This window comes from Budorcas taxicolor, chromosome 12 (assembly GCF_023091745.1).
Source record: "Budorcas taxicolor isolate Tak-1 chromosome 12, Takin1.1, whole genome shotgun sequence".
NCBI classification, from domain to species: Eukaryota; Metazoa; Chordata; class Mammalia; order Artiodactyla; family Bovidae; genus Budorcas; species Budorcas taxicolor.
Genome location: NC_068921.1, coordinates 72,846,800 through 72,874,792, shown reverse-complemented (window position 1 = coordinate 72,874,792; position 27,993 = coordinate 72,846,800). Strand labels below are relative to the sequence as shown.

The window sequence follows — 27,993 nt, the reverse complement described above, 5'->3', positions numbered from 1 at the left end:
TGGTTTGTTCGTGGAGATGGTTCATTTTGTTAGTTATAGTTCATAATGTCCCATACTTTTTTTGCTTACCAAGTTACATAACAGTTCTTAAAATTGTATATGGCTGAGTCCCTTTGCTATTCACCTGAAGCTACCACAACATTGTTAATAGACTATGCATGTGTCCTAAGTCACTTCTGTCATGTCCAACTCTTTGCAACCCTATGAACCATAGCTTCCCAGGCTTCTCCGTCCTTGGGATTTTCAAGGCAAGAATACTGGACTGGGTTGCCATGTCTTTCTCCAGGGCATCCTCCCAACCCTGGGATTAAACCTGGGTCTCCTGCATTGCAGGCAGATTCTTTTATCATCTGAGCCACCAGGGAAGCAAATACACCAATACAAAATAGAAAGTTTAAAGTTTGGGGAAAAAATTTAGACATTCTGAAGCCAAGAAATTGGAGATTGAATCACAAAAATTTGAAATTTATGTATGATGTTCAAAGGTGTAAGTCTGTAATATTTGGGTGACAGTACTTACATATCTGCAAGTTTGCCTTCCTAACTAGATTATAAATTTCACAAGATTGAAAATCTCTCTTTTGTGCTTATAAGATGTTACATACACATGTTAATAAAAATGAAAGGATTTATATTTTTATTTCAGGTCTCAAATTCTCATAATGTATTAATATATTTAGATTGCACACAGTCTTTTGCTTTCCATAGGAACAGAGTTGGTTTAAAAAAGGATTGCAATTTTAATAAATATTTGCATATAAACTATGTTATCTACAATGTGAATAAATTGCATGGCATCGCAAATTCCTCAAAAAAACAAAATTTTGAAATTATATATAAGAAGATTGAATTGTTATATATCTAAAATAGCTTATGTAAGATATTCTGGTTAACTTATATACCTTAGGAATACCTAATATTTTTAAAGTAACAAATTAGTAAAATGATTGACCTCAAAAGACTTTTCACATATAACTTTTGCTTTATTCAGAATCTTATTTTCTAATCACTGTTTATGTTTTAAAGAAGGCTGTACTTTTCCCCTTTTTTTGAGTTATTAAGATCATAGTATGTTCTACTTCAATATAAGGAGAAAACTTCCTCATACACTGAGAGACTCATAGAATCTGAGAGCTACTTTTAGGTCTGTCACCTCTTAAAGGGATAGGTTACACAGTTTATAGTGATGAAAGGAAATTACAGAATGTTAGTTCCTTATTCTGCAGAATAATATGAAGATTCTGTCAGTCATAATATGAGGATTGTCTCTGGCAATAATACTTCAAGTGAATTGGGACTAAAAATAGTATTCTTATTTGATATGTCAAAATACTACCTAATGATGTTTGTACTCACTAGTTTTTCCCCTCTGCTTGGTAGGCTCTTTCCCCAGAATGTCTTGGCTCAAGTTCATGTTAATGTTTCAGTAAATCATCTGCTCAGAAGTACCATCTTTCTTGAGGCAGAGCTGTCTGTTTTCCCCATGTGGAACAGTGCCATAACAGGGTCATGGTAGAAGATGTATAGTGAAGGGGAAATGGGGAAAAAAATAAAGGGGTAACAGCTTACTTTATGCCAGTATGATTAAAGTATTTGAGACTGGAGAAAGAATGGATGTATAGAAAAAAAGCTAGTTAAGATATTTACCAAAGAGCAATTGGAAATGAAAATAAGCATTTCTGAAATAAGTCATTTAAACTATTTGTGTATGTGTGTGTGTGTGTGTGTGTGTATATATATATATATATATATATATCTTTTAAAATGTAACCATTGTTTTATTAAGAATTATAGGGTCTGGCTTGATCAAAATAGACTAACATAGAAACTTGATATGGTATTTTGAAAGCTATAGAATGTACCATTTTTATTAGAAGAGAATAGATTTTATTGTTAAAATAGTTTGCTTATCTCTGTATGTGGGGGTAAGTGTGTATATAAATGTATGTATGTAATATGCTTAGAACTTAGAAAATATAAAATAAGTTCTTTGTAAATATTCATGCTAAGGAAAAGAAATAAAACTAATTACTGTAAGATGAAAATCATAATATCTTTATTTTCACAGATGTACCAAAAAGTGGAGAATCACAAAATACTCACTGTGAACAATGTGAAGCATGTTCTCCAAAATAAGTTTCCTCATGCTAATATTTGGGATATTTTGGGAATTGATTCTAAATATGATGGTGAAAGAAAGGTAAGTTGGAATGCAAATCTTTAAAAATATGGTGAAGAAACTTATTATCTCATGAATAAATGATTTTACTATAACTAACTCTACAGTCAGATTTAGATTTTAAATGTTAAAAAAAGGGAAATTTATACCTTTGAATGACACATTTTATACAGTGTTTAAGTTACCACTGTTGACATCAAAAAAGTTACTTCTCAGAACTAATAGTGTAGAAAATCACTAAAACAATTAACAAAGTGGCAATATGTACATACCTACCAATAATTACTATAATGTAAATGGACTAAATGCTTCAATCAAAGGACAGTAACCAGATGGATATACAAGCAAGACTTGTGTATAAGCTGCCTCCAAGAGACTTAACTTCAGATCTGAAGATACACACAGACTGAAAGTGAAGGAATTAAATAGATATTCCATGCAATGGAGATGAGAAGAAATCCTGGAAGATGAGAAGAAAACCAGTTACATCAGATGAAATAGAGTTTAAAACAAAGGCTGAAATAAGAGACAAAGGAGGATATCATACAATGATCAATGGATCAGTCCAAGAAGAAGATATAATTGTTAATATATGTATTCCCTTCAGTTCAGTCGCTCAGTCATGTCTGACTCATTGCGACCCCATGAACCGCAGCACGCCATACATCCCTGTCCATCACCAACTCCCAGAGTTGACCCAAACCTATGTCCATTGAGTTGATGATGCCATCCAGCCATCTCATCCTCTGTTGTCCCCTTCTCCTCCTGCCCTCAATCCCTCCCAGCATCAAGGTCTTTTCCCATGAGTCAGCTCTTCATATCAGGTGGCCAAAGTATTGGAGTTTCAGCTTCACCATCAGTCCTTCCAATGAACTGGTCCTTCCAGGATGGACTGGTTGGATCTCCTTGTAGTCCAAGGGACTCTCAAGAGTCTTCTCCAACACCACAGTTCAAAAGCATCAATTCTTCAGTGCTCAGCTTTCGTCACAGTCCAACTCTCACATACATGACTACTGGAAAAAACTGTAGCCTTGACGAGATGGTCCTTTGTTGGCAAAGTAATGTCTCTGCTTTTTAATATGCTGTCTAGATTGGTCATAACTTTTCTTCCAAGGAGCAAGCATCTTTTAATTTCATGGCTGCGGTCACCATATGCAGTGATTTTGGAGCCCCCCAAAATAAGATCTGTCACTGTTTCCCCATCGATTTGCCATGAAGTGATGGGACCAGATTCCATGATCTTATTGTTGAGCTTTAAGCCAACTTTTTCACTCTCTTCTTTCACTTTCATCAAGAGGCTCTTTACTTCTTCTTTGCTTTCTGCCATAAGTGTAGTGTCTGCATATCTGAGGTTACTGATACTTCTCCTGGCATATATATACAGTTTTATATATATATATATATATGTAATATAGCTCAGAGATAATATAGTTCAGTGGTTACAAATTCAGACTATTTGTCACACACTTATAAGTACAAATTCTGTTTCCAAAATGTAGTAGTTATATGACATTGTAAGTGACTCTCTGTATGTTTTATCATCTATAAAGTGCATATAAAATAGTACTTAGCTTCAGAGAGTAATTATTAATATGTTGGCTATCATGACAATTTTAATGATACATAGTGTTGAGTAGTGATGAATTAATTATTAGTGATACTGTATCATACAAGATAAAATCCAGATGCTGAAGACCTTCATGATCTAGCCCCTCCACCCCTATGGCCAAATATCTTCTCTGTACATATTAATAACTCCTCCCACTGTAAACACAAAAAACTGTTTGCCATTACCTGAATATACCATACTCTCTTTTCCCTTCTGTTCCTTGCAGTGCTGTCTGTTTTTGCTTGGAATGTCTTTCTCCACTTTTAAAGGACAAGCAAATTTTTACTTGTCCTTTAAGATTTTGCTCTTATTCCCTGAAGAGGGTTTCTATGATCCCTTCTCTCCACACTCAAACTTTGTCACTTCTTTTCTGGGCTCCCATAAAACCTGGTATATGGCCTCAGTTTTGCTTGTATATATGTGAGCCCCTTGAAGGCAGATATTTTAGCTTTGTACTCACAGTCTAGCCAAACACATGAATTCAATGAATGTTTACTAAACAAATGAACATAGAGATAAATTAACCTCTTATGCAGGTAGATGTATTTTTTAAAGTGAAGTCATACCCTCTATCAAAGGCCAGCAAACTACAGCCCCTGAGCCAAATCCAGCCTTTCTACCACCTATTTTTCCACCTGTTTTTATAAACACAGGTTGTTGGAGACTGCCAAGTTCATTTGTTCATGTGTTGTGTGTCACTGCTTTTGCACTGTAACATCATGATTGAGTAGTTGTGTCAGAGACCAGATGGCTCAAAACCTAAAATATGTGTCTGGCTCTTTTAAAAAAAGTTTTCTGACTTGCTCTCTGTAGGTAAATTACCTTCCTTTAAGTAGTGTTGTAAAGAACAGATAAAATTAGCAAAACTAACATTTTTCTATGACATACAAAAATGTGGCAGTCCCTTTGTTTATGTATTTCTTTTTCAAACAGACATATTCTGCTTAATTCTCTGGTATTTTTTTTAATTGAATAGGCAGGAACAAACTTTTATAAGATGACTGGCTTGGGTCCTTTGCCTCAAGCTCTTTATAATGGTGAATCCTTTCACCGTGAAGAGCTGAATTTTAAGGAACTAGAAATGGCTGTTCTTCACAGAATGATGGATACAACTGCATATTTACAAAAGGAAGTTTTTATGGTAGGTAAGCATGTATGAGAAAATGTATGATGAGTGATATTTATAAATTATTTCTGTATTACATTAGAACTATCTTAATAGCTAAAGTTAATTGCATAAAAGTTTCCATTCTAATCATTTAGTAGTGCTTTTTAAAGTAGTAATTAAATTTATCTGTGCATAATTACATCTAAAAATTGCTTAATTGGAAATAAACTCCAGTTTTATAAGAATCTTAAATTAACTTATTTTAGATTAAGCAATCTTTAAATGTATTCCCTGCATCATATTAAAACATATGCATATAAATTGCCTATATTACCTAAATAGTATTTTGTTATTTTAGGGTGCCTTAAATGATCGAATAAATGCAGTTGACTTCCTGATGGGTAAAAATAATGTTGTGCCCCGAATAAATCCTTTGATTTTGAACAATAAATGGCAGTACCTTAATTTGATATCTACATCAGGTAAAATAATCCTTCCCTGTACTTTTCTACAAATGTTTATTGAGTTGTGAATGTTTTATTAGTTCATTATTTAACATTTAATATTAAAATTTTTAGTAACTGCTGATGTTGAAGATTTCTCTACTTTCTCCTTCTTGGATACACAAGATAAGAGTGCTGTAATTGCAGAGAACATGCACTATGTAACTGAAGGAGGTAATAAGCATATTTCATTTTCCTGAATTTATTCCTAAATGGTAAAAGTTAATAATTTTATTAAATGTTTCCATAACGCATTTTTGTATGTTGATATTTGACTAGAGGCCTGGTTTTCAATTTGAGAATTTGTAAATTGTTAGGATAAAAGGATTTTGCTGAGAAAAATGATGCTGCCTATCGTAGCTTCACATATATGCAGAGGGGTTAATCTTATTTCTTTGCCTTTTTTTTAAAGCAAGCTATTCAGTTATTCTCCTTTGTAGGAAGGTGGTAAAACACTTTAAAGATTAAGTAACCTGATAATCTTATAAGGCATGAGTAAAAGTATAATCCCCAGGTGAGAGAATAGTTCTGCATTCTGGTTAAATAGTGTCTGAATGTTTTGCTTAGGATAGAGGTCATATCCAGAGGAAGGGAGACCAAGACAGAAACATCTCTGGAAATAAGGATTTAGCCTAGATAGGAAAACTATAGTATGACCACAGACTTCTGAGATACTATGAACTTTTCAGATAATGCAGTTTGGTTGGTTTGAGTTTCACTTTGTTTTGTTTGAGCTACATTGTTCTGGAGAAAACACAGAGAACCCATGCATGAAACATAAAAGAAAGCTGATTTTTATGTTGTTATATAAAGTGGCAACTTTCTGACAATGAGTGATCTAAAGATGAAATTACTGTGAAATAAGGGGTAATTTTTATATATGAGAGAGATTTAACCAGACAGCTAGTTTTTGGGAATACTATGGGGTGAATGCAAATTAGGACCAGATCACCTTTGAATTACTTTCTAACAGATCTGTGATTTTATGTTCATAAACTGGTCTGTCTACAAGAAATTCAACAAATAATAAAATATAATTCAGTTCCATTGTATGTCAGGCTAAGGTCCTGAATGTGTCAAGTGAAGGGAAAAGTAGACAGAGAAACAGGGAATGAAAAAATAGAAGAAATATATTTATCAGGTTCTGTACTGTATTTCAAAACTTGCTTTGGGGTGTCAGAATAGAGTAAGTTAGCCTATAATTAATGCCCTTAGATTAAATCTCTTGCAATTTAAAAGAATAATTAAGAAACACCTTATTTCTTTATTTGTATGGGATCAAGACCATCCCCAAGAAAAAGAGATGCAAAAAAGCAAAATGGCTATCTGAGGAGGCCTTACAAATAGCTGTGAAAAGAAGAGAAGCAAAAAGCAAAGGAGAAAAAGAAAGATAAAAGCATCTGAATGCAGAGTTCCAAAGAATAGGAAGGAGAGATAAGAAAGCCTTCCTCAGCGTTCAATGCAAAGAAATAGAGGAAAACAGTAGAGTGGGAAAGACTAGAGATCTCTTCAAGAAAATTAGAGATACCTAGGGAACATTTCATGCAAAGATGGGCCCGATAAAGGACCGAAATGGTAGGGACCTAACAGAAGCAGAAGATATTAAGAAGAGGTGGCAAGAATACACGGAAGAGCTGTACAAAAAAGATCTTCATGACCCAGATAATCATGATGGTGTGATCACTCACCTAGAGCCAGGCCTCCTGGAATGGGAAGTCAAGTGGGCCTTAGAAAGCATCACTACGAACAAAGCTAGTGGAGGTGATGGAATTCCAGTTGAGCTATTTCAAATCCTGAAAGATGATGCTGTGAAAGTGCTGCACTCAATATGCCAGCAGATCTGGAAAACTCACCAGTGGCCACAGGACTGGAAAAGGTCAGTTTTCATTCCAATCCCAAAGAAAGGCAATGCAAAACAATGCTCAAACTACCACACAATTGCACTCATCTCACATGTTAGTAAAGTGATGCTCAAAATTCTGCAAGCCGGGCTTCAGCAATACATGAACCGTGAACTTCCAGATGTTCAAGCTGGTTTAGAAGAAGCAGAGGAACCAGAGATCAAATTGCCAACATCCACTGGATCATCAAAAGGGCAGGAGAGTTCTAGAAAAACATCTATTTCTGCTTTATTGACTATGCCAAAGCCTTTGCCTGTGTGGATCACAATAAACTGTGGAAAATTCTGAAAGAGATGGGAATACCAGACCACCTGACCTGCCTCTTGAGAAACCTGTATGCAGGTCAGGAAGCAACAGTTAGAACTGGACATGGAACAACAGACTTACGGGGTCTTGCCCCGGTGGATCTAGGGTAATTTGAAGGGGAGATGGAGTAGGTGAGGAAAAACGTACTTATTTAGAAATATAAAAGAGAGATTAGGAAGGAATAGTGTAGTGGGAAACTTAGTGGAGAAAAGATGCTGAATAGCTTGGTTTACGTGGAGAACTAATAAAGTTCCAAGACAAGGAACTTGTACTGTCTACATTAGGCCACCGGCGCCCACTTGAATAGCAGAGGGTACCCCACCTTAGGCTCCCTTCCGTGTGGATCTTAAAAGTCAGGGCAAGTAAGTAGACTTAGAGAGCCTCTATGCCCCAGATGGGAATTTAGCCTTTAAAGTAGAGGGAGGGAGAGGTAGAAAGAGAGAGAGAGAGAGAGACTCGACACGGGGGAAGCCAGATTTCCAAGAAACCAGTTCAAGGAGCTGGTCAGAGAAACTGGTCTATCTTTATTGTTTGGAAAGCTTTTTATACTTTTTGGTTGTATGTAGAGATCAATGGATAATACAAAATTATGTAGTGTCAACAGCACTGACTCTTATCGAGACCAGGCTTTCTCTCTGCATACCTAGTTGTATACATAAGTCTTAGGTGATTTACCTCATCTTTTGGCCAGAAGGCCAGTTAACATTTTACAGCCCTTTTCTGATAAGGGTAATAGTGTTGTTCTTCCCAAAGTCTGGTGTCACTCTCAGAAAGCACTAAATAAAGTTACATGTTTACATAGCAAGGATACAACAATTTATAACAAGAAAGTGGAGTAGAGTGATTTATAACAGAGAAAATTAATTAACTCAAAAGTTTAGTATTGTTAACATCAAAACTACTATATTCTTATTTCTGCATCCCGATTACATTGATTAATATCCTCCAAGGTGTCTAAAAGATAAAGGATATGGAGGCCTGGTGGCAAACATTAACTCAGCAATGGAACCCTTCACCAAACTAATTCTTAGCTCTAAAAGGCTCTATATCTTTAAGATGCTTTAAGCTTCGTGCCTCTCACGGTTGGGGGCTGTAAACAATCTACAAGTTGTGAAGTCCGGGCAGATGGGTCAGATAAGTTAGAAAGCCATCAAAGGGGTTTAAACTGAGACATTCTTTTTATATGGATGAGACTGTTAACTGGAGCTCTGAATTAACTCTTTCCAGAGAAAAGGTGGTAATGTCAGAAGAGTATAGTATAGCAGACAGTAAACAGACAGATTTTGGTTTTGGGGTAGATGCTCAGACAGAGGACCCCTTGAGACCTGACTCGCCTTGCCCATCAGGCCTCTCCGCGTGACCTTGTCATGGATGGGATCTCCCGTGCTGGCTCCCAGCAGTTCCAAATAGGAAAAGGTGTACGTCAAGACTATATATTGTCACCATGCTCATTTAACTTATATGCAGAGTACATCATGAGAAACGATGGACTGGAAGAAACACAAGCTGGAATCAAGATTGCCGGGAGAAATATCAATAACCTCAGATATGCAGATGATACCACCCTTATGGCAGAAAGTGAAGAGGAACTAAAAAGCCCCTTGTTGAAAGTGAAAGAGGAGAGTGAAAAAGTTGGCTTAAAGCTTAACATTCAGAAAACGAAGATCCCATCACTTGGGATCCCATCACCTGGTCCCATCACTTCATGCAAATAGATGGGGAAACAGTGGAAACAGTGGCTGATATTATGTTTTGGGGCTCCAAAATCACCATGGATGGTGATTGCAGCCATGAAATTAAAAGACGCTTACTCCTTGGAAGGAAAGTTATGACCAACCTAGATAGCATATTCAAAAGCAGAGACATTGCTTTGCCAACAAAGGTCTGTCTAGTCAAGGCTATGGTTTTTCCAGTGGTCATGTATGGGTGTGAGAGTTGGACTGTGACGAAAGCTGAGCACTGAAGAATTATGCTTTTGAACTGTGGTGTTGGAGAAGACTCTTGAGAGTCCCTTGGACTGCAAGGAGATCCAACCAGTCCATCCTGAAGGAGATTAGTCCTGGGTGTTCATTGGAAGGACTCATGCTAAAGCTGAAACTCCAATACTTTGGCCACCTCATGCAAAGAGTTGACTCATTTGAAAAGACCCTGATGCTGGGAGGGATTGAGGGCAGGAGGAGAAGGGGAGAACAGAGGATGAGATGGCTGGATGGCATCACCGACTCGATGGATATGAGTTGTGTTTACCCGGGAGTTGGTGACGGACTGGGAGGCCTGGCATGCTGCAATCATGGGGTTGCAAAGAGTCGGACACAACTGAGCGACTAAACTGACCTGAACTGAAAGAAATATAAAATTGGGATAAACTTGCTTAGAATCTTTGAAGTATTTCTCAGTTTACTATTTGTAATTGTAAAAGTGCTGACATTTAAGAAGGCATGAGAATTCTTTACCTTTCTTTGAAAAGAATGTGCCACCATTGCATTACTATTAAATTGCTTCTGAAGGATTGTAAAGAGAATCAGTGTTGTCCTTCATTTTGTTACATATTTTTTTCATTAACCAAAGCCAGTTTTTGCATAATTATATATTACTGGGTATGGTACAATAGCATCACCTACTCAGTGGATATGAATTTGAGTAAACTCCAGGAGATGGTGCAGGACAGGGAAGCCTGGTGTGCTGCAGTCCATGGGATTAAAAAGAGTCAGACACGACTTAGTGATTGAACAACAAGAGTGATGATAACTGTAGCTTCTCATCTGTTCAGGTGTAAGTTTTTGGTGTAGCAGACTTTTTACAGTTATTTTAAGTGGGTCATATGATCTAAGGGACTAATTTTTGTATAGGTTTAATGATAGCCAGACAAGTATTATTTCAGATGTTATATGCTGAGGTTGGATGAAATGAAACCCATTTAACTGTGACTGCAGAATTAAAAATTGTTTCATCTTGTGGCTTCCAGATTTTCAGATGTTTCTGGAAAAAAAATATATTGATGTTTTTCACACAAGATGATATAAATCAGACTAAATTAACAATAGCCAGAATTTTTGAAATACATGAAATATTGCTGTTTCCAGTATCTGCTGCTAATTTATTGTGTGTGGTTTTACATTATGTAAGGTATAAATATCATTGTTTTTACATATGTAGCTGGAAGACAATTTTGCATGCCAACAGTGGAACCTTGATAAGCATAATAAAATTTTCTCTACTGGCAAAAGTATCCCATAGATGTGTTTCTTGGGGACTATTCTTTCTTTTTGGTATCTGAATTTATACAAAGTTTATAAATGAGTTACTCTTAACATCTTCTATGTATTTCACTCTCTGTGTGTTTAATTTTTACCAGTATTTGCTTATTTTCAAAATGATTCATTTTATTTTTTTTTAATTTTTTATTTTTACTTTATTTTATTTTACAATACTGTATTGGTTTTGCCATACATTGACATGAATCCACCACGGGTGTACATGCGTTCCCAAACATGAACCCCCCTCCCACCTCCCTCCCCATAACATCTCTCTGGGTCATCACCGTGCACCAGCTCCAAGCATGCTGTATCCTGCGTCGGACATAGACTGGCAATTCGATTCTTACATAATAGTATACATGTTACAATGCCATTCTCCCAAATCATCCCACCCTCTCCCTCTCCCTCTGAGTCCAAAAGTCCATTATACACATCTGTGTCTTTTTTGCTGTCTTGCATACAGGGTCGTCATTGCCATCTTTCTAAATTCCATATATATGTGTTAGTATACTGTATTGGTGTTTTTCTTTCTGGCTTACTTCACTCTGTATTATCAGCTCTAGTTTCATCCATCTCATCAGAACTGATTGAAATGTATTCTTTTTAACGGCTGAGTAATACTCCATTGTGTATATGTACCACTGCTTTCTTATCCATTCATCTGCTGATGGACATCTAGGTTGTTTCCATGTCCTGGCTATTATAAACAGTGCTGCGATGAACATTGGGGTACATGTGTCTCTTTCAATTCTGGTTTCCTCGGTGTGTATGCCCAGCAGTGGGATTGCTGGGTCATAAGGCAGTTCTATTTGCAATTTTTTAAGGAATCTCCACACTGTTCTCCAAAGTGGCTGTACTAGTTTGCATTCCCACCAACAGTGTAGAAGGGTTCCCTTTTCTCCACACCCTCTCCAGCATTTATTGCTTGCAGATTTTTGGATCGCTGACTTTCTGACTGGTGTGAAGTGGTACCTCATTGTGGTTTTGATTTGCATTTCTCTGATAATGAGTGATGTTGAGCATCTTTTCATGTGTTTGTTAGCCATCCGTATGTCTTCTTTGGAGAAATGTCTATTTAGTTCTTTGGCCCATTTTTTGATTGGGTCATTTATTTTTCTGGAATTGAGCTGCATAAGTTGCTTGTATATTTTTGAGATTAGTTGTTTGTCAGTTGCTTCATTTGCTATTATTTTCTCCCATTCAGAAGGCTGTCTTTTCACCTTGCTTATATTTTCCTTTGTTGTGCAGAAGCTTTTAATTTTAATTAGATCCCATTTGTTTATTTTTGCTTTTATTTCCAGTATTCTGGGAGGTGGATCATAGAGGATCGTGCTGTGATTTATGTCGGAGAGTGTTTTGCCTATATTCTCCTCTAGGAGTTTTATAGTTTCTGGTCTTACATTTAGATCTTTAATCCATTTTGAGTTTATTTTTGTGTGTGGTGTTAGAAAGTGATCTAGTTTCATTCTTTTACAAGTGGTTGACCAGTTTTCCCAGCACCACTTGTTAAAGAGATTGTCTTTACTCCATTGTATATTCTTGCCTCCTTTGCCAAAGATAAGGTGTCCATATGTGTGTGGATTTATCTCTGGGCTTTCTATTTTGTTCCGTTGATCTATATGTCTGTCTTTGTGCCAGTACCATATTGTCTTGATGAGTGTGGCTTTGTAGTAGAGCCTGAAGTCAGGCAAGTTGATTCCTCCAGTTCCATTCTTCTTTCTCAAGATTGCTTTGGCTATGCGAGGTTTTTTGTATTTCCATACAAATCTTGAAATGATTTGTTCTAGTTCTGTGAAAAATATGGCTGGTAGCTTGATAGGGATTGCATTGAATTTGTAAATTGCTTTGGGTAGTATACTCATTTTCACTATATTGATTCTTCCGATCCATGAACATGGTATATTTCTCCATCTATTAGTGTCCTCTTTGATTTCTTTCATTAGTGTTTTATAGTTTTCTATATATAGGTCTTTAGTTTCTTTAGGTAGATATATTCCTAAGTATTTTATTCTTTTCGTTGCAATGGTGAATGGAATTGTTTCCTTAATTTCTTTTTCTACTTTCTCATTATTAGTGTATAGGAATGCAAGGGATTTCTGTGTGTTGATTTTATATCCTGCAACTTGACTATATTCATTGATTAGCTCTAGTAATTTTCTGGTGGAGTCTTTAGGGTTTTCCATGTAGAGGATCATGTCATCTGCAAACAGTGAAAGTTTTACTTCTTCTTTTCCAATTTGGATTCCTTTTATTTCTTTTTCTGCTCTGATTTCTGTGGCCAAAACTTCCAGAACTATGTTGAATAGTAGCGGTGAAAGTGGGCACCCTTGTCTTGTTCCTGACTGTAGGGGAAATGCTTTCAGTTTTTCACCATTGAGGATAATGTTTGCTGTGGGTTTGTCATATATAGCTTTTATTATGTTGAGGTATGTTCCTTCTATTCCTGCTTTCTGGAGAGTTTTTATCATAAATGGATGTTGAATTTTGTCAAAGGCCTTCTCTGCATCTATTGAGATAATCATATGGTTTTTATTTTTCAATTTGTTAATGTGGTGAATTACATTGATTGATTTGCAGATATTGAAGAATCCTTGCATCCCTGGGATAAAGCCCACTTGGTCATGGTGTATGATCTTTTTAATGTGTTGTTGGATTCTGATTGCTAGAATTTTGTTGAGGATTTTTGCATCTATGTTCATCAGTGATATTGGCCTGTAGTTTTCTTTTTTTGTGACATCTTTGTCAGGTTTTGGTATTAGGATGATGGTGGCCTCATAGAATGAGTTTGGAAGTTTACCTTCCTCTGCAATTTTCTGGATGAGTTTGAGTAGGATAGGTGTTAGCTCTTCTCGAAATTTTTGGTAGAATTCAGCTGTGAAGCCGTCTGGACCTGGGCTTTTGTTTGCTGGAAGATTTCTGATTACAGTTTCAATTTCCGTGCTTGTGATGGGTCTGTTAAGATTTTCTATTTCTTCCTGGTTCAGTTTTGGAAAGTTGTACTTTTCTAAGAATTTGTCCATTTCTTCCACGTTGTCCATTTTATTGGCATACAACTGCTGATAGTAGTCTCTTATGATCCTTTGTATTTCTGTGTTGTCTGTTGTGATCTCTCCATTTTCATTTCTAATTTTATTGATTTGATTTTTCTCTCTTTGCTTCTTGATGAGTCTGGCTAATGGTTTGTCAATTTTATTTATCCTTTCAAAGAACCAGCTTTTGGCTTTGTTGATTTTTGCTATGGTCTCTTTTGTTTCTTTTGCATTTATTTCTGCCCACCATTTTAAAAATTATTATTTTTATGTATTTTGTTAACTGGAAATGTTCCTGTCTTTGCTTTGATTTTAAGAATTAGTTTATACTGTTTGAAACTTTCAGATGATTATGTAATTTCTTCAGTTACTTTCTGGATTGTTGCTGATTTTGACAAACCATCTGGGAGAAAACTGCTTTTTAATGCATTAAATCACATGGTGAGTATTTGGATACTTTCTACAAAAATTAATGTGCTGTAATTTTGAGAAAGCAGTATGAAAAATGTTCATTAAGTCTTTATTTTCCTTCATGTTAATGTTTTCAGTTCCTTTACTTGGTTAGAACATGGTGCTAAGTCAGGAATTCAGATTCTTTCTCCATGTAAGATAGGTGACCTTGCCCCAGAAAAGACAGCCCTACATGTCCTCTGTGATTCATGACTTGTATATTCTCTTCTAGTCCTTGCTGTTAGATATACATGTACATATCTAGTAGCCTATATGTGCTGAACATTTGTGTCCCCGCCAAAATTTATAGGGCTTCCCTGGTGGCTCAGATGGTAAAGAATCTTCTTCCAATGCAGGAGACTCAGGTTTGATCCCTGGGTGGGGAAGATCCCCTGGAGAAGGAAATGGCAAACCACTCCAGCATTCTTGCCTAGAGGATTCCATGGGCAAAGGAGCCTGGCAGGCTGCAGTCCATGGGATCACACAGAGTCGCACACTACTGAGGGACTAACACTTTTTTCTTTTCTTTCAAAATTTTTATGTTCAAATCTAATCCTCAATGTGCTGAAATTTGGAGATTGGACCTTTAGGAGGTAGTTAGGTCATAACGGTGGAGTCCTCATAAATGGGATTAATGCTCTTACAAGAAGAGGTCCTAGGGCTAGTCTACTCTCTTTCTGTCATGTAAGGATCCAAGGAGAAATTAGAAAATGCAACCCAGAACAGGGTCCTCACCAGCACCTGACCATGCTGGCACACTGATCTTGATCTGCCAGCCTCCAATTCTACTAGTTTTTTACATATCTATCTCAGTAATAAGTAAAACAAGTAAACAGAAAATCAGTAGGGATGTACAGATGATTTGAATAATAAAATCCCCAAACTTTACCTAATGAATATTGATAGAAGAATGCACATTGCATAGTATATGTTCTTGCAAAGCACAAATGTAACATTTAAAAAACATTTGTAGATGTTGGGCTATAAACCAAATCTCATAAATCTCACTGATGTTCTAGTTTTCTTTTGGTGATTGATTTCTAACTTAATTATACTGTAGTCAAAGAATATACTTTTGCTTTTTCAGCAGCAGGGTTTGAACAGCATGGATCCACTTATGCACAATTTTTTTTCAGTAGTAAATACTGCGGTATTATGTCATCTGTGGTTGGCTGACTCTACATATGTGGAACTTTGAATACGGAGGGCCAACTATAAGTAGATTTTCGATTGCTCAGGGAGTCAGTGTGTCTGACCCCTGCACTGTCTAAGGGTCCAGTGTACTTTGTATGATTTTAGTCTTTAAAAATTTTATGAGATTTACAAAATTCCATTGTAAAAGGATATGTAAAATACTGATCTTTATCACCTTTAAATTTGTTTTGCAGAAAACAAGTGGTCATAGTCGGTTGGGGGTTATTTATAATCCTACATCAAAAATAGATGAAGAAAACACAACTATTTCTAGAGGAATTCTGGCAGCTTTTCTAACACTGAAAAACAGCTTTTTGAGAAACTTTCTCAGGAAACTGGCAGAAGAAAAAACTGCTGCAGCTATTTACTCTGGAAATAAAATTAAAACGTTGCTTACTGAGGTTAGTAGCTATTTGTTTGAAATAATAGATACATATCTGTTGCATATTTCAAAAATATTTCAGTGTGCTTGGAGATATGTTGCCAAAAAATCAATAAGTATAATCAAATGGGGATCATAAGCTTTACAGTGGTAAAGGTCCTCACTGAATGATATGGCTTTGCATAGAAGCACTGAACGTATCAAATTTCAGATATTTCAGCTACTACTCAATGATCTTAAAGTTAATGGCTTTCTAGTTTGGATATGTATTTATTTATGTGAAGAATTGAGAGTTAAAGGAATATGTGAATAATCCTCAGTTATTTCACTGAAGGGATCCAGTACAGGGAAAAACTTTAAGGTAAAAGCTGATGCTCTGGAAGAAAGACTCATTAATCCATTCAAAAAATTTATTGATTGAGTCCCAGACAATGAGGATAATACTTGTGAACAAGGCAGAGAGAATCCCTGTTCGTATGGACTTACATTGTATTGGGAAAGAAAAGGCAAGTAGTGCTAGAAAAAAAATTAGAAGAAAATATACTGTTTGAGGGATGTTCTTTTAGCTGGAGTGGTCAAGGGAAGGCATCTCTAAAGAGCTGTTGTTTGGGCAAAGCTCTCAATGAAATGAGAAATCAAGCCATGGAAAGTCTGTAAGAAGAATGTACCAGATTCAAGAATACAGTGGGTCTGAAGAAAGTATTTACAGGAGGACATGGTCAACTATGCCAAATGTCTTGAAATTAGGCTTCATAAGGGACCATTTTATTTGTTAAGGTGGTCGTTGGTGACTGATAATAGTTTCGATGAAGTAGTAGGTATAAAGGTGAACTGGAGCCAAGAGAGAAAGAGAAATCAGAAAAGAGACAGCAAGTATTTGTAGCTTTCTAAAGGAATTTTCCTATGTGGAAAACAGAGAACTACTGTGTAGCTAAAATAGGACTTGTGTAGCTAGAATAGGACTTGAGGTCAGGGAAGGATTTCACTTTTTTGGTATGCTAATGAAAACAGTCCATCCAAATATGAGAAAGGATGATACAGAGACAAGGGAGCAAAGTGGGAGGATGTTTCTTGAGTGGAAAAGAGGTGCTGGGACCCAATGCACAAGTTGTAAGTATTGGTTTAAGAACAGGGTAGATTTATTGGTGGTAGCAAGATGAGTACTTCTCTTCTGATTGATTCCGTTTTCAAAAAGAGGTCAGATCATTAGCTAAGTATTAGGATGGGAGTAGGGACTCATTGGAAAAGACCCTGATGCTGGGAGGGATTGGGGGCAGGAGGACAAGGGGACAACAGAGGATGAGATGGCTGGATGGCATCATCGACTCGATGGACATGAGTTTGGGTAGGCTCTGGGAGTTGGTGATGGACAGGGAAGCCTGGCATGCTGCAGGTCATGGGGTCGCAAAGAGTCGGATACGACTGAGCAACTGAACTGAACTGAACTGAGGTGTTCTTAGAGGCTGGAGGAAAGAGCTGAGAATGTCAAGTATTTCCTATTGTTCTGTGAGTGAGAAAGTGAATCAACAGTGGTATAGGAAAATTTCTGAGGGCTGTCTTGAGATTAGTGATTGTAACTGAAAGTGAGATCAGTGTTGGCTGCACGTGATTCTCCAGCCATCCTAACATTGTTTAGATCCTGTCACAGAGTAAACAGATTTGTGTTTAACCAGGGTTGAAGTTTTGCCAGGTGATTATAACTGAGAGGAGGCATTCAAGGGAACTGAGCATGCACTGTTTTTGTTACGGTAAAGGGCTCTGAGGTAGAGCCTGGTTAGGAGGAAAACTATGATATGGAAAGCACGATAGACAAGTGGTTGGATCAAGGGACTGAAGGGTTGACTAATGGTTGTTCTGGTGACACTAGAGTGAATGAGCTGGAGGGTCAGCAGCTTGTGGTCAGAGAGGAGTTGACTGAGAGATTCTGAAAGTGAAGTTCTAGGGTTGCACTGTCTGATACTGTAGCCACCAACTTCATGTGGCTGTTTTAAATTTAAATAAAATTACAGTAAATTTCTCAGTCATACTAGCCAGATTTCTAGAGCTCAGTACCTACCTGTGGCTGTGCCTTGGGCAGGCAGGGAACCTTTTCTGATATTGTAGGTGTTCCAGGAACATGATAAAAATGCAGAAGGCAAGGCCCACCCTGGATCTACTCCAGTAGAATGTATATTTTAATAAGACACCCAAGTTATTTGTATGCATATTAATGTTTGAAAGAATCCACCTGCAATGAGGGAGACCTGGGTTCGATCCCTGGGTTGGGAAGATCCCTTGGAGAAGGGAAAGGCTAGCCACTTCAGCATCCTAGTCTGGAGAATTCCATAAACTGTATGGGATTCCATAAACTCCATGGGATTGCAAGAGTCGGACATGACTGAGTGACTTTCACTAAATGTTTGATACACACTGAGATGGATAATATTACTTTTGTATTTCAAAGTTTAAATGCACTATTACTAAACTGGTTTTGTGGGATTGGAATGAGACAGAGTATTTTTATTCTAACCAGTATTTTTTAGTTGAGTACACCAAAATGGAAGTACTGAGTTCAGAATTTAATTAACGTGTTTTATTTTTTAATGTTAAATTTTTTTAAATGATGTTCCCTAGCATTTTATTAATCAGTAATCCACCTTACATTCTCAACAAATGAATAGCAAGCTATCTGCTTATAACAGGATTTACAAATATTGTAATTGCCTTGCTGAGAAGGATTCTTTTTTAAAATGTGATTTCAGAACAAGATGGTACTTTTAAAAATCAAAAGTTAATGTAATTTTAAGTTTTATAATGACTTATTAAAGTAAGGTATGTTAAAAAAATATTTTCTGTATTTACTGTTCTCTTGTTGGTTTTATCATTCTTAACTTATGCCTTAGGGGATGGATAAGAATGCCTTTGAGAAAAAATATAATACCATTGGAGTGAATATTTTTCGAACTCACCAGTTGTTCTGCCGAGATGTACTTAAATTGAGTCCTGGAGAAAAAGGTGTTATCAGCAATGGGAGGGTAAGCAGAAAAAGCGATTGCTTACTTTTTTCAGTGACACTGTGATACAAAGGTTAGCGATTGCTTACTTTTTTCAGTGACACTGTGATACAAAGGTCTCAAACATTTTCTGTTACAACACACCTGATGCAGTACACACAGAGGATGGTGCTCACGCCAGACAGGTCTCAGCATAAATAAACTTGCCTCTGAGATAATCTAGTTCATGGCATGCTCCCTGTGTCTTCACCGCTACCCCATCCGTGATAACATTGGATGTGGCTGAGGATGTTCTTTGGGGATAGCTTTTATAACGTAAGTATTAGAACAAGCAGTTTAGTATATAGTACAACGTTGTAATTGAGAATCACTGTTGTAAATGTGTGTATAAAGTACATTTTAACATCTTTTTTCTTTTTGTAGCTTTTTTCTATAATTGATTATATTAAATAATAATACCTTTGTAAGTTTTGTGGTATAAAGTCATATGTATTAATATAATTTTTAAAAACTATGGGGAAAGTCACTCTTACTCCCACCATCTTAATAAAGATTTTTTCTTTTTAAAAAATTTATTTATTTTTAGTTGGAGGATAATTGCTTTGCAATATTGTATTAGTTTCTGCCACACATCAGTATGAATCAGCCATAGGTATACATACGTCCTCTCCCTCTTGGATCTTCCTCCTGTCTCCCATACCATCCCACCCTCAAGGTTGCACCTTCAACTCCTTTTCTACTCTGCATAGCCGTGTCTGTTTTTTGAATACATAATTATAATCACACTTTTTTCTCTTAATATACGAAAAATATTTTTCCAGTTGATTAGGGAGTTGTAATAGATACATACAAAATTAGTGGACAATAGCTACTTGTTAATATTTTTAGTATGATAGTCTAGTTTTCTTTCTCAGGTGTGATTTAAGTTTTTAAAATTGAATCTGGTGCTTAAGTATTTTTAGAAATCAGCTAATGCAGTGTGTTTGACATACCTCTGCTTGAACCATCGAATTGTATATCCCTAAGTCATCATCAAAGCTCATTTTCTACATTTTTATGAGTTTTGTTTCCTCTGTGCTCCATTCCAATATCATCATTCACTTAAAATTATGCTTATTTATTCTTTCTTATTTGAATCTGTAAATAATAGAAATTGGAGAATAATGAGGGACTCATATCATCCACAAATTAAGTATTTCTTCTTCAGTGCAACAGTTCTTGTGCTAATTGTGTTAGATCCTAACGGTAGTGAGACTCAGGTGCATCTGTGTACAGTGCTACTGTAAGATTGGTGACAACAGTTGGCATTTATGATTGCAGTACTGTAAAGTGTTAGTGAATTTTGATAGTGAGCTATTTGAAAGCCCAAAAATGGTGTTGCTTTTTTTTCTTTAGCAATTGCTTTGGGAAGAAATAAAACTTTTTAGAACAATTTTAAAGTATAAGGCTACCTTTGACTTTGTCAGGCATTTTAAGGGATAAAAAGGAAAAAGTTACAGCCTGCTGTATCTATTAATTTGCCTTTTCGTTATACATAATGGAAAAGCTACTCTATGTTTTCTTTGTCATGGCTTAATATAATTCAACCATGATAATATTGTAATCAATATTAGTGATAAATATTATAGTTATGTGCAGCTTATTTCTTTTAGAACTCTTTTCTTCTCATTTTCCTTGAAATTGACAAAAGGATTTAGCTATAATCTTGCCACGAACCAAACATTCTTCTGGAATCCAAGAGTATAATAGTGAAAAAACATGCTTTTGTGGAGTTTACATTGTGATGCGCAGGGAACAAAAACAAATAGTCTCCTTATTTATACGGGGTTTTCTGGATAGAGAACCAAAAGAGGTGAGAGAGCAAACTGTTTTCAAATCTGGAAGAATGTTCTAGGTAGAAGGAACAAGGAGTACAAAGTCCTGAGATGAGCTCATGTCTATGTGTTCTAAGAATAGCAGATATGAGGAGAACAGGAGAGAAGTAGTTGGGGGCCAGATCAGGTGTGGTTTTACACTGAATGAGCTGAGAAGCTCATTGTTCTGGAGACAGGATTGACATAAACTGACTTACATTTTATTTGGATCACTAGTGGAGAAGGAAATGGCAACCCACTCCAGTATTCTTGCCTAGAGAATCCCAAGGATGGGGGAGCCTGGTGGGCTGCTGTCTGTGAGGTCGCACAGAGTCGGACACGACTGAAGCGACTTAGCAGTTAGCAGTGGCTATTACATTGAGAATAGACTGTAGACGTTGGGAAGCCAGTTAGGAGCTATTACAGTAGACCAAGTGAGAGCTGATGGTGGCCTGGACCAGAATGGCTCTAGTGGAAATAGAAGTAGACGTGAGATGTATTTTGAAGGAAAAGTGAACAGGAATTGCTTACAGATTTGCTGTGGGATGTGAGAGAACTGCATGACCAGCAGAATGAAGTTGCATTGTTTTAAGGTAAGGAAGACTTGCAGGAGGAGTGGGCTCGTTCAAAAGAAAAGGAAGATCAGATAGAGAATTTAGTTCTGCATATAGTAAGCGCTCAGTGTTCCGTCCTGGACCTGTGAGTAGACTGGTTGAGTCAGCAACTGGATATGAGTTAAATTCAGGGGAGAGGTCAGTATGTTGACTTTTTATGTTGAGTAATGAAAAATTATAATTTTGATTATCTTTGTAGGATTGTGGTTTGAATAGAAAAGTGTGATATATCTGAAAATAAGTACTGTGGTTTCTGAACTATAATGTAATACTTAGCTTATTACTGTGTCTCAAAAGTAATGCTTTTATAAAACAAAATAATCATAGCAATTGTAGCAGGTAGCTATAATTCTGAACCAGATCATTTAATGTTCAAAATAATTCTGACATTTTAGAATCAGTCTTCATTTTGAACGGTCCAAATGTTTACATTAAAATTGAAACATATTCAAAGTTAAAATTGTTTATAAATGATCAAAACTAGGGAGTATTGATGATCTCATACTTTCTTACTGACATGCTAAAGAATTTAAAATCTATTTTAATATTAAATAAAACCCTAAATAATATTGTTGCTGTTGGTTTGGCCAAAAAGTTTGTTTAGGTTTTTCTATAACATCTTATAGAAAAATCTGAATGAACTTTGTAGCTAACCCAATATAATTATATTTATTCTTATTACACTACATAATAAATAAATTTGCCGACAAAGGTCCTTATAGTCAAAGCTGTGATTTTTCCAGTAGTCACCTGTGGATGTGAGAGTTGGACCATAAAGAAGCTGAACACTGAAGAATTGATGTTTCTGAACTGTGATGTTGGAGATTCTTGAGAGTCTTGGGACTGAAAGGAGATCAAACTAGTCAGTCCTAGAGGAAATCAGTCCTGAATATTCATTGGAAGGACTGATGCTGAAGCTCCAATACTTTGGCCGCCTGATGCGAAGAACTGACTTATTAGAAAAGACCCTGATGCTGGGAAAGACTGAAGCAGGAGGATAAGGTGACAGCAGAGAACGAGATGGTTGGATGGCATCACCAACTCAGTGGACATGAGTTTGAGCAAGCTCTGGGACATGGTGAAGGACAGGGATGCCTGGCATGCTGTAGCCCATGAGGTTGCAGAGTCAGACATGACTGAGTGACTGAACAACGATTATGCCATATACTTACGAATTACTGAAAGACATGGCACAGCAGAGAGTAGGGAAACAAGCAAGGCCTTTTTGTTTAGCAGGACAGTTTGGATTCAGATTCCAGTTACACCATTAATTATATGACCTTTGTCATAAAATTTGTTCATTTGGACAATAGAAAAAGTAATAGTATGTTTTACAAACTTGTCAGAGGATTAAATATGCTTTTATACCAAAAGCACATAGAATGGCCCTAGACATAGAGTAAATTTTCAGTAAATATTAACTTTTCTTTTCTCTAAATCTCTGAAGGCTATCATGAGAGATACTGGGTACTTTTACAAATTTTGGTGGCTTGGAGGGTAAAGCTTCTGCCTGCAATGTGGGAGACCCAGGTTCCATCCCTGGGTTAGGAAGATCTCTGGGAGAAGGCAATGGCAACCCACTCCAGTATTCTTGCCTGGAAAATCCCATGGACAGAGAAGCCTGGTAGGCTACAGTCCATGGGGTCGCAAAGAGTCAGACACGACTGAGTGACTTCACTTTCACTTTTCACAGATTTTACGTTCATTGAGAGTCAGTATAGAGTCAGGGCCAATGGATGAAACTTCAACAAGTAGAGAGAGATTTTTACTTGGTATGTGCATGAACATTTTAACAGAGTTTTCTAAAATGTTAATGATCTGTCAAAGGAGGTAGTACATTTCTGTTACAGCAGTTATTCTGTTTAACTGAAAAGTCACATTTCCGAAATGTTGTAAAGAAGATTTAAGCTCCAGATAGGTTTTATTGTACTATTCCATGATTTTCAAATCTAATGTTCCATTTCTCAGTTTGGCCCTTATGTGATTTTACACTAACATTTTATTCCACAAACATTACATTCAACTTTAAGTAGAAGAACTAAAGCACAGAAAAAAACATAGTTTCTGCTAGCAATTTGAACTTACATAGGTAAAATAGTGCCAATTTTCTGGTAAATTTAATCAGTACAGATTCCCAATCTTGTTAATCCCTGAGGAAAATAATTTGAGATTTTATTTCCTTTTTTTGAGTTATTAACAAAAAACTACTTGGTCACTAGAAGTGGTATAGATAAAATTCAGCTATTTCCCAGGCCTATCCCACCCATAGTCCAAAAAATATAATATTGAAAGTGCTTGGAAGGTTAAAATTGACAGTCATCTTAAGGAAATGGAGTATTGATATGTGTACTTTTAGTATTATAGCGCCTATTTTTTGTACATTTAAGAGACCATGTTTTATGTTTAAAGTGAAACATGGTGTTTGTTTAGCTGGATGCCAGTATTCTAGCTAATTTCACCTTTGTTATGAGCAAATGAGAAAAGATTGAAGAACTATACTTGATTAATTTTTATAAAATATTAATTGCAGAAGCATATGAAGGGGTAGTAAGAAAATCCACTTGCGGCTGTTTTATTCTGGTCTTTTGCCAAGGGAAAAAAAAATTCTGGTTGACATGTTTTCTAATTGTCTTTAAGTCTAATTGTTCATAAGACTATGCCAGGGCTCACCTTCTATATCAAGGCTTATTATGGTCATACTGTTATGATGATGCACATATTAGCTTCCCCCCAGAATGATAATGGTAGCACAGTTGGAGTGGTTGTGATGGGATAGACATCCTGAGAAATTAGGTGTCTGGCAAGTTTACAGCTTCTCACTTCTGCAGTTGCTGATTTAAAACTAACCTACATGATCTTGCTGTGCTCCAGCAGTTTATACATCAGTTAGATGAAGAATGGTTGGTATTATTAAGAAATTATGTGATTTGTCTCTTGGTTTTGATCTTTTATGCCTTATTTATATATTGATATATGTATAGTATGGACTACAATTAAGAGATTAAATAGTAAATATTGAAAGTAAAAGATTTATGGAATATAGATAATTATTTGAATAATTTACTTTAAAATGAAAAGTCTTAGGTTTTTGAAAGCATTATGTTTCAAAGTAAAACCTTCAAATAGAAATAATTAGCTGATTTTTTTTTTTGCCATGTTGATTTTGGTATTTATACAAATGTTAACTTGTAATCTCAAAGTGAGGAAATACTTTTCTCCTGTTTCCCAGTGGATTTAGTAAATGGCAGGATAAATAACCACTATCTGTTTAATCAGTTTTTGCTTAAAGAAATATCTATTTGATAAGAAAATACCTGTCACAGAGTGGGATCTTATAGAAGACACACGATAATATAATTGTTTTTATTTTTAAGTTTTTAGGCCCTTTAGGTGAAGACTTCTATGCAGAAGATTTTTACTTGTTGGAAAAGATAACATTTACTAAGTTAGTAGAGAACATTGAAGACATTGTTGAAAATACAGAAATCAACTCAAAGAAGTAAGTATTTAAAATCATAAGAGCATTTCATTTTGGAGTTTGGTATTTTGCCTCTGATTTCTTTTTAAAATTAGAAAGTGTTTCAGGTACCAACCAAAGATACAATAAAAGACATGTAGAGAATATAAAGAAATAGTAGAAAATACCAATTGCTCACTACTGCCAAACTGTAGATGTTAATATTTTATTTGCCTTGGATCTATCTCTTTTGTTTTCTTTCCATCCATCCCATTCTCCTCCCTCCCCAAGAGGTAGCCATTTTCTCAAATGTTGTATGCATTATTCCTCTATTTGCCTTTATACTTTTGCTTCATATGTAATTATCTATTATTAATGTTTACTGTGTTAAAGCCTTGACTTTTTTAGAGATATACTATTATACATAGGCTCCTTTTGCAATCTGCCTCTGTAGGAACTTTATCCATTTTCCCATTTTCATGTATATAGACTGAACTTATTCACTTCAATTTCTTTCTAGTATTTTGTGAATATATTGCAATTCACTTATATACTTCATGACTGAAGTACAATTAACTTGCCTTTAGTTCATTCAGTTCAGTTGCTCAGTCGAGTCCAATTCTTTGTGACTCTATGAATCGCAGCATGCCAGGCCTCCATATCCATCACCAGCTCCCGGAGTTTACCCAAATTCATGTCCATCGAGTCAGTGATGCCATCCAGCCATCTCAGGGAACTCCCTGGTGATGATGGAGCAGTGGTGGTGCTTATACAAACCTAAACAGGCAATGAGACTGCATAAAACCACACACACACACACACACACACACACACACACACACGAGTCCATGTGAAAACTGAACATGATCTGTAGTCCAGTAAACAGTATTGTTTCAATGGTGATTTTCTGGTTTGGTATGTGGAGTGTCTGCTTTGAAGGAAGCCAGATGGAGGGTTGAAGAGCCTCTATATACTAGCCTGTGAGTCTATAATTATTTCAAAATTAGTTTGTTTGTTTTTTTTTTAAAAAGAAGCTATCTGATTTATGTGTGTAGCACAAAGAATGTGCTAACCATCAGACAATTGCACTCATCTCCTGTACACTAGTAAGTTCATGTTCAAAATCTTTAATGTGAGGCTTCAGCATTATGCAAACCAAAAACTTTCAGATGTCCAAGCTGGCTTTAGAAAAGGAAGGAACTGGAGATCAAATTGCCAGCATTCACTGGATCACAGAGAAAGCAAGGAAAATTCCCAGAAAAACATCTACTCCGTTTCATCAGCTATGCTAAAGCCTTTGACTGTGTGGATCATAACAAACTGTGGAAAGCTCTTAAAGAGATAGAAATACCAGACCATCTTACCTGTCTCCTAAGAAAACTGTGGGTCAAGAAGCAACGGAACCCTGTATGGAAGAACTGATTGGTTCAAGATTGAGAAAGGAGTACAACAGGGCTGTCTGCTGTCATCCTGTTTGCTTAACCTATATACTGAGCAAATCATGAGGAATGCCCAGCTGGGTGAGTTACAAGATAGGAACAAGGAACCCTGTATGGAATCAAGATAAGAGGAACATCAACAGCCTCAGATATGAGGATGATACCACTTTAATGGCAGAAAGTGAAGAGGAACTAAAGAGCCTGTTGATGAGAGTGAAGGAGGAGAGTGAAAGAGCTGACTTAAAACTAAATATTAAAAAACTAAGATAATGGCATCTGGTCCCGTTCAGTTCAGTTCAATTCAGTCGCTCAGTTGTGTCTGACTCCTTGCGACCCCATGAATCACAGCACGCCAGGCCTCCCTGTCCATCACCAACTCCCGGAGTTTACTCAGACTCACGTCCATCGAGTCAGTGATGCCATCTAGCCATCTCATCTTCTGTCGTCCCCTTCTCCTCCTGCCCCCAATCCCTCCCAGCATCAGTGTCTTTTCCAATGAGTCAACTCTTTGCATGAGGTGGCCAAAGTATTGGAGTTTCAGCTTCAACATCAGTCCTTCCAATGAACACCCAGGACTGATTTCCTTTAGGATGGACTGGTTGGATCTCCTTGCAGTCCAAGGGACTCTCAAGAGTCTTCTCCAACACCACAGTTCAAAAGCATCAATTCTTCGGCACTCAGCTTTCTTTATAGTCCAACTCTCACATCCATACATGACCACTGGAAAAACCATAGCCTTAACTAGACGGATCTTTGCTGGCAAAGTAATATATCTGCTTTTCAATATGCTCTCTAGGTTGGTCATAACTTTTCTTCCAAGGAGTAAGCGTCTTTTAATTTCATGGCTGAAATCACCATCTGCAGTGATTTTGAAGCCCCAAAAATACTGTTATGCAAGTGCTATCATGAACTTAGTTTACATGACTCCTTGTGCAATGTCTGAGTTTCTCTAGACTAAAGGAGTGTTGTTACTGGGTTTAGGATAGACATACCTTCAGCTTTATCAGATATTGCTAAATTCTGTCCTTCAAAGGAGTTGGAACAGTTAACACTCCCACCAGAAATGGATTATTTTTGTTTCCTGAAGTCCTCACCAATACTTGGTGTTTCCCAACCTGTTCATTTCCTATCTTATGGATATAAAATTATATCTTGTTTTTTTTTAATTTATTTTTGAGTGATAATTGCTTTAGATATTGTATTAGTTTCTGCCATATATCAACGTGAATCAGCCATAGGTATACATATGTCCCCTCCCTCTTGAATGCATCTTGTTTTAGTTTACAGTTCCTTTCTAGAAGACAAGGAAGTGCATCTTGTTTTAATTCTACTTCCTTGTCTTCTAGTAAAGTTGAATATCTTCTCACATGATTGTTTTAATTTGTTTGCTCTTCTGTAAAAGATATGTTCATGCTTTTTGCTTAGTTATCTGTTGGGTTTTCTTCTTTCAGTGATTTATAAACATGTGGTATATTTATCTTTATCAGTAATATACTGTTCCAGTTTGTGGCTTGGCTATTGAATTGTAACTTTTTACAGAGAAGTCAAAATATTCTCTGGGTTTTTCCTTTGTAATCTGTGATCTGTATGTGAAGTAAAGGGTGTGTACTCGTGTGTGTGTGTATAGGGTGTATAAATATTTCCCTTGGTCTGAATTCATAAAGGTATTCTCTTTTATTTTCTTCTAAAAGTTTTACAGTTTTGCTTTTTTTCTGATGT

At 36.4% G+C, this 27,993-nt stretch overlaps 1 protein-coding gene across 1 annotated transcript in view; it reads left to right on the top strand.

The window, feature by feature from the left end:
* The window catches only part of LOC128057773 (UDP-glucose:glycoprotein glucosyltransferase 2-like), a 141,366-nt gene that overhangs the window by 61,675 nt on the left and 51,698 nt on the right, over positions 1-27,993 (top strand). The window contains exons 16-23 of the mRNA XM_052650275.1: positions 2,069-2,200; positions 4,765-4,929; positions 5,255-5,378; positions 5,475-5,573; positions 14,239-14,333; positions 15,731-15,937; positions 18,801-18,932; positions 24,753-24,877. Coding sequence (XP_052506235.1) covers positions 2,069-2,200; positions 4,765-4,929; positions 5,255-5,378; positions 5,475-5,573; positions 14,239-14,333; positions 15,731-15,937; positions 18,801-18,932; positions 24,753-24,877 — 1,079 coding nt within the window. The remainder of the gene's footprint in view (positions 1-2,068; positions 2,201-4,764; positions 4,930-5,254; positions 5,379-5,474; positions 5,574-14,238; positions 14,334-15,730; positions 15,938-18,800; positions 18,933-24,752; positions 24,878-27,993) is intronic.